This window comes from Bison bison, unplaced genomic scaffold (genome assembly GCF_000754665.1).
Source record: "Bison bison bison isolate TAMUID 2011002044 unplaced genomic scaffold, Bison_UMD1.0 scf7180017864213, whole genome shotgun sequence".
Taxonomy (NCBI): domain Eukaryota; kingdom Metazoa; phylum Chordata; class Mammalia; order Artiodactyla; family Bovidae; genus Bison; species Bison bison.
In genome coordinates, this window is record NW_011494785.1 from 5893348 (window position 1) to 5905158 (window position 11811).

At 61.5% G+C, this 11811-nt stretch overlaps 1 protein-coding gene across 1 annotated transcript in view; it reads right to left on the reverse strand.

Moving 5' to 3' along the window:
* Window positions 1-11811, reverse strand: part of MICAL3 (microtubule associated monooxygenase, calponin and LIM domain containing 3) — an 87785-nt gene that overhangs the window by 16800 nt on the left and 59174 nt on the right. The window contains 8 exon segments of the mRNA XM_010845070.1: window positions 1340-1450; window positions 2106-2200; window positions 2587-3718; window positions 3720-4292; window positions 5043-5125; window positions 5211-5348; window positions 5768-5881; window positions 8695-8757. Coding sequence (XP_010843372.1) covers window positions 1340-1450; window positions 2106-2200; window positions 2587-3718; window positions 3720-4292; window positions 5043-5125; window positions 5211-5348; window positions 5768-5881; window positions 8695-8757 — 2309 coding nt within the window.

Sequence of the window (11811 nt, forward strand, 5' to 3'; positions counted from 1 at the left end):
GGAGGGAGGAGAGTGAGGGGGGAGGGCAGGGGAGGGTAGGGGAGGAAGTAGGCGGGTGAACCCTCAGGCAGCCAGGACGCTGGGATCTGGGTGGGTGTCCAGGGCACACAGAGAGGCTGAGAATGCTTCAGCAGGGCTTCCTAACAGTCTGGAAACCCTGCTTCCACAAGATTAAAAAACACCCAGCACAGACTTGCAGTTGCCAAGCGGGTGGGGAGTAAAGAGGGAATAACTGGGAATTTGGAGTAAGAGGTGCAAACTATTACATATAGGATGGATATAACAAGAGCCTACTGCACAGACAGGGACTGTAGCCAATCTTCTGGGATAAACCCTCATGGAAAAGATTAAAAAAAAAAGAATGTCTATGTGCATATAACTGAGTCACTTTGCTGTGCAGCAGAAATTGGCCGACACTGTAAGTCAGCTACACTTCACTTGGGGCTGCCAAGGTGGCACTACTGGTGAAGAACCCGCTCGCCAGCAAGAGGCGTGAGGAGACACAGGTCTGACCCCTGGGTCGGGAAGACCCCCTGAAGGAGGGCATGGCAATCCACTCCAGTACTCTTGCCTGGAGAATCCCATGGACAGAAGAATCTGCTGGGCTACAGGCCATAGGGTCGAAAAGAGTGAGACAAGACTGAAGCAACTTAGCACACAAGCATACTTCAATTAAAGAAAAAACACCAGCAACCACGTGGCTGGACCAGCCACACTCTGCGAGGAACAAGGTTTCTGGGGGATAATGGACCCCTGGGAGGACCTTGCACCTGGAAGCCACAGTCTGCTGTTATTTAGTTGCTAAGTCGTGTCTGAATCTTTGTGACCCTATGGACTGTACTAGCCAGACTCCTCTGTCCATAGGATTTTCCAGGCAATTCTGGAGTGGGCTGCCATTTCCTTCTCCAGGGGATCTTCCAGACCTAGGAATCGAACTCGCGTCTCGTGCATGGGCAGGCATATTCTTTACCACTGAGCCACCAGGGAATAATTTACATTAAAAAGTTATTTTTTGTTAAAAGGAAAAAACAAACATCAAAAGGCCTGGGCCTGAGGACAGCACCAACCTGTAAACCCAGCTGCGTCAGAGGCCAGCCGGTCACAGAGATTGGACTGGCTGGTTTGTAGTGGTTACTCCAGAGCTGGGAACCTGGAAGACTCCAAGCTGGACGTCTCCCTTTCCACCAACAGCTGCCCCCAGGCGAGGCTTCTGCAGCTGCATCGAGCCAGAGGCACAGTCCAGGGGACAGTGGCTCCACCCCGCCTCCTCTCTTGCCCTTGTGTGGATGTGGACAGCAGGCTGGGAGGCTGGGAGGCTGGGAGGCTCTGCTGCCCTTACCTGGGCGCGGTGCAGCCGTTTCAGCTCCTCCTGCTTGGCCTGCCTCCGAGCTGCCTTCTGCACACGCCGGGTCAGCTTGGCGTTCAGCTCCTCCTCCGTGTAAGTTCTCGGCTGGAGGGGACAAGAGGGTTTCTTCGGTCAGTGGCTGGCTGGGCTGGGGGGCAGAGAAGCCCCGCCCTCATCCCTGCAGGAGCCCCACGGGAGACGCGCCCCACGGGGCAGGGATGGAGGCCAGCTGCACACTGACTGCTGGGCAGTTAGGACGTGGGGCAGCCTTTACTGCGGAGACCACCATCCTACAGTTTCCCATGTAAGGACGTCTGCTTTCCTAAGACTCTGGGGGTAAACGTGGTCACATGTTCCCCCCAAGCCTCTGGCTTGTAGGGGAAACACAAATAAGGAAAAAGAAAAGCCAGGGTCCTTTTACTTTTCTGTTTGGAATCAAAAGCCCCTTTCTTCGGATGAGCACCACTTCCAAGGCTCCTGGAAGAAGTCTTGCCTGAAGTAAACAGGTACTTCTATTCTGAATGAAGCCACACTAACTGACGCGGCTGGAGGAAGGGCACAGGTGAACTGGATGGACTCGGGGGTCTATGCGCCAAGAGCAAGGGGGACGTGCTCCGGCAGGGCAACAGCTGCTCCTGCACAGGTGTGCCTCGCGGGCACAGTGAGTGCGGGTGCAGGGGGTGACCACTGGGCTGGCTGGGGTCCAGGGGTGGGGGTGGGGGCTGAACAAGGGACAGAGTCACGCCCGCGGCCTGCCCACCTCTTTTCTGGACTTCTGGGAGGTCCGCTCGAGGACGTCGTCACTGGAGAGGTCCGAGTCCTCCGAGCAGCTCAGCTGGCGCCGCGTCCGCAGCTCTGGGGGCGGGGCCGAGCAGATCATGACCAGGGGGCCCACCCCCTGGCAGCCCGGGTCGGGAGTAAGGTGTGGTCCTCCCCAGTTTGGTTCTGTCCCCGCACCCAGAGCCACAGGCCTGAATGCTGACACGTACCCAGGCAGGAGCCCACATGCACCAACAGGCCGTGTCCAGCTGCAGCGCCTTCCCTAGAAAGCACATCCACCTGCGGCCCCTGCCCAGCCATTCGCTTGTTTTGGAACCTCCTAAGTTTAGCTGCCTCCTCCCTAGAAAACCCCAGGGGAGGCAGGGCGGCACAGGCAGGGGGTCTTCGGAGGGAACCGTGGGGACGGGAGAGCCTGTACCCCCAGCTGTGCCCAGGGCGGGGGTGGGGCTGCACCGCCGAACCTGCTCTTGAGACGGGAGATGCCCTGGGCTTGCCGGCGTCCACTGTGGTCCCGCTGGACGGGGTGCTGGGGCAAGACCGGCCATCACTCTTCTTCTTGTCCTTCCTGTACCCCGAGAAGACAGACTTCCACAGAGACCTGGGCTTGGCGGCCGCTTCCTCCAGAGTGCCGGGGCTGGGCCTCTCCAGGGGCCGGCCCTCGCCTTTGGGCTTCTTCTCTTTCTTGCTTCTCCGAGGAGAGAAGAGGGACGACCTCTTCTTGCTCTTCCCACTGGAGCCCTCTGACGAGGTGACCGAGCCGTCTGGGCCCCCTGAGTCCGAGGGAGGGGACAGCAGCTCCTCACTCGTGGCTTCGTGCCTCGGGGCAGGTTCCTCGGGGCCCTTGGGGGGCACGGCAGTGGCTTTGCGGGGTGGAGGGGTCCTGGGGGTCCTGGGGGCTGCAGCTGCTATGTCCATCTCCTTCATCCTGCTCAGCTGCCGGGCCATGGCGTCCCTCAGTGCCTGGCTCCGCACCGACTTCTCCCGGGCCCGCATGCGCTCAGCCGCCAGCTCCTTGGCCTCGGCCGAGACCAGCGGCAGCCCCCGCTTCTGCAGTGGGACCGCACTCTCTGGCCCCCGGCCGTTCTCCGGAGCCAAGGGCTGCTTGGGGTGGGGCCAGTGGGAGGGGGGTGTGAAGAAGGTCTCCTGCAGACTCGAGTCCTCCGTGCGGTCGTCACATGTGTTGTCATCATACGTGTCCTCCACATCATCCGCAAAGGGAATCTCATCCACGCTCTCCACGAAAGACTTCCGCGCCTCCTCCTGGGGGGGCTGGGTGGGCTCCCGCGGGGGCCTCACACATACAGCCGGGGGTGGGGGTGCTGAGGCCACAAGCTGCCCTACCAGGGCTGGCTTCCTGTGAAGGGTAGCGGGCTCCTCGTCAGGCGGCGGGGGCGGCGGGCTGGAAGGGGGCGTGAGCATGGTGGAGTCAGAGGTGTTGAAGCTCGGGCTGCCCGGTGTCCTGGTGCGGGAGGAGCTGCCCTGCAGGCCCAGCCCCGAGCTGCTGGACAGGTCTCTGTGCTCCTCCCGGGGGCCCTTTGGCTCCCTGTCGGGCGGGGACACAGGGGTGGGTGGGCAGGGCTGGGCCCCCTCGACCTGCTGGCAGCCCCAGCTTCCTGGGGACAGGTGGGGGTTTTAGGAGCCGGAGCCCCTCACTCTGGGGGGCCTTCTCTGCTGGACAGGCCTTCAGGGGCGGGGACTGGAAGGCGAGCTCAGACCCTGGGCTCCGGTGCACAGGCGTGAGCCCCAGGCTGCGGCGGATCTCGGCACTCTTCATCCAGAACTCTGCCACCAGGTCGCTGCGTTTCAGGGCCTCGTCCCCAGGGAGGGGGCTGCCCAGTGTGTCCTTCGTGACCCCTTGGTTCTTCACGGGGAGGGGGGCCAGAGGAGTGGAGGTTCTGGCCGGCACGGGCTGGGAGCGGATGGGGGACAGGGTGGGGGACGGCACGGTGGCCTCAGGGGACGGCTGAGGCTGGGAGCAGATGGGCAGTTGGGTGGGCGGGGATGGGTGCTGGGGGCTGGCAGGCGAGGGTGGCGTCCTGGCTTCAGGCTGCGATCGGATGGGAGGGTGAGCTTCGGGCTCCGCTGGCGGGGTCGAGGGCTCCGGCAGAGGGCTCTCGGCGGGTGACCTTACCCCGGTGGCCACAGCGGCAAGTGGGGGATGGGCGCTCTGTGGGAAAGCAAGGTGACACGAGCCACTCAGAAGGCAAGGCTGTGACAGGCATTCTCTCCCACCGAGGGCCTGAGCTTCCTGAAACGGCCTCTCCACCCTCGGGGCCACAGTCGAGGGCCAGCAGGACGCCCCCTCTTCTGCCCTGTCCAGCTCCTGAGCCCCTCACCCAGTGCACACAGGCAGCTTTCAGGTTGGGTTCATCCCAAGTGTACCTTGCTCTTCGAGCCCTGAAATGACACCAGCCAAAGGATGCCACGACCCACCCCAGCCTGCCAGGGTCTCTGATGTGAGGTGGGAAACAGCGTCAGTTACACTCTGCCTCCAGGCACTCGTTCCAACCACGCCTGGGCTCATCTCAGGGGAAATCACCCAAATCACCGGGCTCCTCAGGACCCAAAGACCAAGTCAAGTAGCTCCCGGCCTCCAGCTCTGGCCTCCCTGCAGACGACTCCCCTAAAACGTGCTCCGCGGGAAACAGTGTTACTCTCTATTTAGGGAGCATCTTGCACTGTGTGGTATGAACACCCCTGGTAACCCAGACACGTATTTTTTATTCAGAAAAGCATAGTCATTTGAAAGTAACACTGAGAAGAAACAAGTCTGTTACTCAAACCAGTGATTCCACAAATCCTGCTGTTTCAGCTTGCTGTGGGACCGGGACACAGTGAGCCAGACCGGGCCGGAACCCCAGCCACTCCTGCTTCCAACAGCCCCGTCAGCACCGGAGGCAGTGAGGTCAACCCTTACCTGTGCCCCGGGGCTGCGGGCTGGGGAGGACAGGCCCGTGGGCTCCTCAGGGGACCGGGTGGGGCTGGAGACTCGGGAGGGACCTGAAAAAACAAGAGGCAGGATTTGCACGAAGAACCACCCCCTCTGGCTGGATGGAGAGCCCAGGGGAAGGGGCTGCACACAGACCTCTCTCTGGGTGCCCTACTGAGGCCGGCGGTGGCTCCTCCTCGCCATCCGACACCCTCAGCTCCAGCTCTGCTCCCACTGCCGGCAGGTGCAGCTCCGTGTTGGCCTCGGACGGGACGTCGTCCGACCAGTGCTGATCTGGCCGAGGGAAGCAGCAGCACAGTCCTCCAGTGAGGCTGTGCTCCCCTCTAGGCGCCGCCCCTCTTGGAGGCCAGCTGCCAGGACATCAGTGGCAGCGTGCATCCCGTCCCGGCCTGGCCCTGCCCGCTGGTCCCCTGCTCCCCAGACTGCCCATATCATCTCATTGTTCCAGCCTCCAGAGGCAGCGGCTGCCTTAGAGGCCCTGTAGGAAGTCCCACATCTGCTCGGTTTCTCCCCATAACTGAATGAACACAGCCCCTGTCCACCGGGGGCGCGGGGGTGAAACGACAGGCATTCAGGTCAGTGCAGAGCAAGGAAGGAACCATGAGCCCTAAGAGCCACTCCTCCGAGCACCTCGCTTTCACTTTAACGTGCTGTCCCGCCTTCCCCGAGCTCAGAGCTCTGCGGCCCCGTACCGTCGTCCAGCTCGGCACCAGTGTCCCCTGCGTCCCCATTCTCCGCTGCCTCCCCTTCGATCTCTGCTGGTTCCGAGTCCACGTCTCGCTCCAGGTCATCCTCATCGAATGGGACTGCAAGGCAGAAACGTCAAAGGAAGGACAAACAGAGAGACAGACAGACACACTGGCAGTGGGGATGGACAGTGGCACTGGGTTCTCGGGGCTGTCCATGGGCAGACCACGGGGAGAAGGGAGAGGGCTGGCTGGGGCAGGAGTCAGAGGGCTGGGAGCTGAGAGCAGGCCGGGAGCCGGGCTGGGCCTCTTGAGCACATGACTCGGCCAAGCAGGAGGGGAGGAGCGGCCTGGGCCGGCCATTTTTCCTCTTCCTCCAGCAGCTGCTGGGAGAGCCTGTCTGAGAAGAATAGGGGGAGGCAGGGGGAGAATGCTGCTTCTCAGGCCCAGGTCAGCAGGTGCCCAGCACACATGGCAGCTAGGACCTGCGCCGACCACTAGACCCTCGAGGAACAGGATGAGGGGCTGTGGCCAGCCCTGCCTCTCAGGGAGGGGACCAAGTCCAGGCAGCGGGGGGTTCTGTTCGCAGCTGCACCACTCAGCCTGGATCAGGGCTGTGTGCAGGGCTCTGACGGCTGGGCAGGGCTGTAGCCTCGCTGGGAGAATTCAGACACGTCTCTTTCAGCACACGGGAGAGTGGGGAGGGACATGTAAAGGTCCTTTCTGGACCCAAGACCAGCCCCTCTGTGCCACAGGATGAGACAAAGCGTGATTTCTCCCAAGGAAGCAGCCCACACTCACACACTCACACTGGTCCCCACCCCTGCACACAAAGCATTCAGACCAGCGTCTGGGCAAGAGACGGCCAGCTGCTGAGCAAGAGATGGCCAGCGGGAAGCCGCCCGGGATGCCAGGCTGGGAGTGCCTACACTGCCAGGACCTACTTCCCTCTTGCCGAGGTGCCTGGAGGCTCTTTTCAGGATCTCCTTTCAGGAGAGTGGCTGCCCTTTGACCTGCACGTACCTGGGCCCGAGGGTCCAGCCCTGCAGAAACCCGAGGCCAGGCCACGGGGCCACGACCCGCAGGGACCAGCAGCCCAGCCTCTCGAAGCTGCATCCCCCGTGGCCAGGATGTACAGTGACCAGCAGTGACCAAGAGCAGCCATGGGGTCAGAGCAAAAGGAAGCCAAGGACAAGAGACAGCCGTGACGGCCACTGGAGGTGGGCACCTCTAGGAGCTGGGCCTGCAGCTCCTGACCCGGGGGCCCTGGTGTTTTAAACACTTCATTCAGCCGTGAGTTGTTTTCACCACCTCTTCCATGCACTCAGCTTATTAGAACAAGGTGATGACATACACCCACTCCACAGAGTGCTAGAAAAATCCATCTGGAGTGGGTGAGGTGGGGACGGCTGTGGGAGATGGGAGCCCCACACCGCTCCTTCTGAGCAGCCACAGAGCTGGTGGGGCCTGAACACTGTCCTGTGATGATGGCATTGCTGGGAAAACCCTGGCGAGGCCTCTCAGTTACTCCCGCTGACTGCGACGTCCATGTGCTCACAGTGCAGCTGGGCACTCACCCAACACGAGGGGAGGGCCTCCCAAGGCAAGCAACCCTCCCACCCCTCGCTGCCTGTGGGACAGCGAGCTGGCCACTGCAGGGCTCCTTTCAGAGAGGATCTGACGGGGACAGAACCTAGGCCTGCCCCACAGAGGGCGCCCCCCGCCCCCAAGCCCACATGTGTGCTCGAATCCGTCTGTGAGCGGCCGGGCATCAAGAGGTTAAGTTCACATGTTTGCTGGAAGCAAGCGTGACGCGGACCCTAGCCAGCCGGGGTTCCGGGCACAGTGCACTAGAGCTGCCCATCCCAGTCCTGGCCCCACAGCCCCCAGGCTTCTCCTACTCAGACACACGCCTGTGCCCTAGACGCGGGATGGGGAGTCATCTACAGTCCTCAGTGGTACCCTGAAAGGAAGGAGTATCACATGTATCAAAACACAGCGAGAGCTTCAATGTGGCCGCAGCAGCGCTGAAAGAGAGACATTCTGAGGGAGGAACTGAGGGTTAGTCCAGGGCAGGACGGAGCGGGATAGAAGCAGCCACACGCGGAAGCGGGCGTCGCCGACACGCTTGGCTCTGGTCTAATCCGCTGCTGCTGGGACGTCCCGACACTTCAGACTTGTCCAACCATCCTGGGGACAAAACTAACTGGGGGGGGACCAGCAGCCCTCCCTACGGCTTCGTGCCTCCTGACACATGAGCTGAGGACACCGGGCGGCTGGTGAGAGAGGCTGGTGGGGCAGGCTAGGGCTCCTGTCCTGCCCACCCAACAGCGGTGCCCTGGTCCTTCTGCACTTCACAGCTGAGGCCAGGACCTTCAGACGATGGAGTGCCATGACCTTCCTGGATACCAGAGCCCCTGGCTGAGAAACGCCCCCAGAGCAGTTCACTGAGGACAAGTGAAGCCTTGCGGCTCCCTTGTGGCCCAAGTGCTCAGAGAGCCCCGCACCTCAGCCTGCAGACCCGGCCTGTCCCGCGCCTCCAGCTGAATCCCCCCACCAGTACTGACTGCCTCCTGCCACGATGCTCCTGTTCGTGGTTCCTCCAGCCTCCGCCCAGCCCTCACTTTCACAGACTGAAACCTGAGTGCTACACACGGTCCTTCGGCTTCAGCCTTCGCCGATCTCTACTAACACTGGTGTCTGTCTTCCCTGCCGCCTGCATTCCTGCTCTCTCCCCTTGGGTCTTCCCAGGAGGGCGCGGGGTGTGTGTCTGGTCCATGCAAGGGCGGGCGGCCTGAGTGAGGCATGCATGTGCCCCCACCCTCTGCCGCGCATGCACCAGCGGCAGGACTGGAGTCCCGTGTTAAGGTACCAGCAGGGCTGCCGAGAGAGGGTTACGGTGAGTGGGCAGAGAACAAACATCACCAGACTACCTCCGGAGACCGACTCCAGCCAGGCCTGTACTGCTGCGCGGCGGACGGAGGGGAGGCCGGGCACTGAATTTAAAACAGACAACAAATACACAGTTACACGGGAGTAAGTGTTCCTGGTGAGGACAGTGAGCTCCTCCTGGAGTCTACAATGAAGGAGAGACAGACGACGCTAACAGCTCAAGGCCCGCGGTGCCCCGTGTGCTGGGCGAGGAGAGAACAGGGGTTGGGGGTTGGGGGATGACGCAGCTTGAGTCCAAGTGGCATCCCCAGGCAGCAGGCTCTCTCTCGGCTCTCAAAGAGCTCCTGGGTGTTTACGTGGCTGCAAAAATGGTTAAAGACATTGGTCCCTGTGGGCACTGAATGCAAAGACGGAAACAAAAGGGCAAGAGACAGAGGGGAAGACACAAGGTGGGCACGCCGAGGCTGGGGCATAGAGAAGGATGCCCCCAACGCTCTCTAGGTTTTCCTTTTGTTCCTTAAAAGAAGCCAGAACAAGGGTCATCGTCATCCTCTTGTGGGATGCAGAGTGCCTCCCCTAAAACCCAGAGCTGGAAATGACGCTGCTTCAGAGGCCTCCCTGACACAAATGTCTTCTTAAGACTTCATTTTATTCCGAGATATGGTCCCTTGACCCCATTCTGTCCACGCACACTCACACCCAGACACACAGCATGAAGAAGAGCGAGGACGTTCCTGCAAGTGGACAAAGAGGAGCCCTACCTAGTGACACAGGGCAAAGGCAGCAGATTCTCAGTTCTTCCAAGGTCAAGTTCACCCCACTGTTTCCAGTCAGAGGAGAACCCCCTCTCCCCCCACTGACGAGAGCCCAGGAAGCAGACACGCCTCGCTGGCTCTTACTTGCGTGGAGCCGGGCAGCCCTGCCCTACAGGAGAGTGCTCTGCAGCCTGAGGGGAAGCGGGTGGAGGTGCCCGGGGCCCTGCACCCCGAGCAGTTACCTCCGGGAAGAGGGGACTTGGGCGCCAGTGCCGCTCGCTCCTCCTGGCTCTCACGGATATGCGTCCAGTGCACGTCAGCCTGGATCTCCAGGGGGTCGGCCGGGTTCAGCAGCTGCTGCAGCCTCCTTGGGCTCCCGACTAGGGGACCAGGTTCCAGGGGAGGAGAAGGCGAGGGAGGGAGAGAGGACAGGAGGGAGGAAGGAAGGAAGGAAGCCAGGGGAATGTCAACAGTCCAGGGATGGAGGGAGCAGACACCACAGGACAGGAAACAGAGGAAAAGTCACCATATTTGCCAGGATCAGTGTGAAGCAGAGGCAGGCAAAATCAGAACCAGTGAGCACGCACACACACACACACCTCCTACCTGTCAGTGTCACCCGCCCCTGGTTTAGTGAGATCCCGCCCCTTGCAGCCTCAGTGCACACACACACGCACACATACCCGACTTCTCGTTCAGTGTGACTCTGTCCCTTGGAGCCACAGTGCACGCACATGCACACGCGCGCACACACACACACACACCCCTGACTCTTACTCGTTCACTGAGACCCCACCCCTTGGAGCCTAACTGTCGTCCATGAAGAGTGTTACTCCCTGTCCAGTGCAGAGCCCCTTCCTCTCTGCCGCTCTTACCACCTCAACTGCCTCTAAGGGACCCAAGCGCAGGTCACGACTGGCCTTTGCAAGGCCAGCCTCTCACACATGTGGCTCCAAGGCCACCAAGCCCGTGCCCACTGCCACTTGCCGCGTGGACAGAGATGTGGACGGCCGGGCCGTCCTGCAGGGACCAGCGGCTCACACAGGCGCAACATGACTCCGCGGGGCTCTCAGTCGCCTTCTGCCCCTTCTACGCTGGGCTGCCGCAGGGGTGGGCTCAGAGGGGCTGCAGCCAGGGAGAAGGCAGGCGGGGCTCGTCCCGCAGACCACCACAGCTCAGGGGCTCACAGGAGCAAGAGTCCAATCCCTCTGTGCCTTTTCTGCAGTCAAAGCCCTTTCCCTTGATTCTCCTCTAGGGGCCCACTGGTCCCCCCTGGACACCAGACCCAGCTCTTCAGCCAGGTGAGAACCCTGCTGCTGGCGTCCAAGGAACACGCGTGCATGCCCACCCTGCGGGCTCTGCATTGTCAGTACTAGGACCACACCATACGCTGGGGTCAAAACAGGGGACAGCCAGCAACGTTGGGGAGAGGGACCACAAGAGGGAGGGTGGCTTTTCAGCAGCATCTGATCTGAAGGCCTCTCCGCAGTCTACCAGGGCAATCTGGCTTCACCACAAGAACCACAACCTCCTAACTTTCAAGCAACAGGAAGAGTGCTTGGGGCAGAGGCCACCGACAAGGCCACCAGATGTGGGCAGGGGCGCTGGGCCGGGCTGGCATGGTCTCTCCTGGGAGCTGCTGGCTGCTAAGGGCTTTCTCAGGGGTTGAGGGTCCCTGGCGGAGCTGGATGGGCTGCATCTCCAGACCAGGACAAGTCCAAGAGGAGATGCAGGCCCCTCCTCCAGCTTCCAGGCAAGCAGAGAAAGACAGTAAGGCTTCTCCCTGGAGCTGCCCGGGTCCCACCAAGCAGGGGGGCCTGGAGACACACTGCCTGGGCATGGGGAGGGGTTCTGGCACTCTGTGATGTGAGGTGAGTGGCTCACATCAAAGCAGGAGCAGAGTCTTAACTGGATGGAGGACAGGCAGCAGGCGTACAAGGGGCAAGAGGGGTCAGTAGGGCGGGCCTGGGGCGGCTGCCTCTCCTACCACTGCACTCTAGGAAAGCCCCCTGCTCACGTGGGACCTGCTCCTGGGGGCAGGGCGGAGGCAGCAGGGGTACCTTCACCTGCACTCAGGTCCTCATCCCCCTGTAGGAGCTGGCCTTGCAAGCATTCTTTGTCCCAGGGCCAGTACTCTCCTTCTGCGGGAGCACCATGGGGGCAGACAGGAGGAGGACAGAGAGAAGCGTCACCCCCGGTTCCTCCAGCTAAAGCCCAGCCCTACTTCCACATCCAGGAAGTCAGGTCTCGGGAGGGAAGAGGGGACACCCCCTGACCCTCAGCTGTGTCTGGGCTACAAGCCACCAAGGGACCTTCCAGGGAGGCTGTGCCCTCGCAGTCCCGTTGGATTGACCCCAGGCCATCAGCTCTGCAGGCAGGCCGGCAGCTGAAGGAACCCCAGAC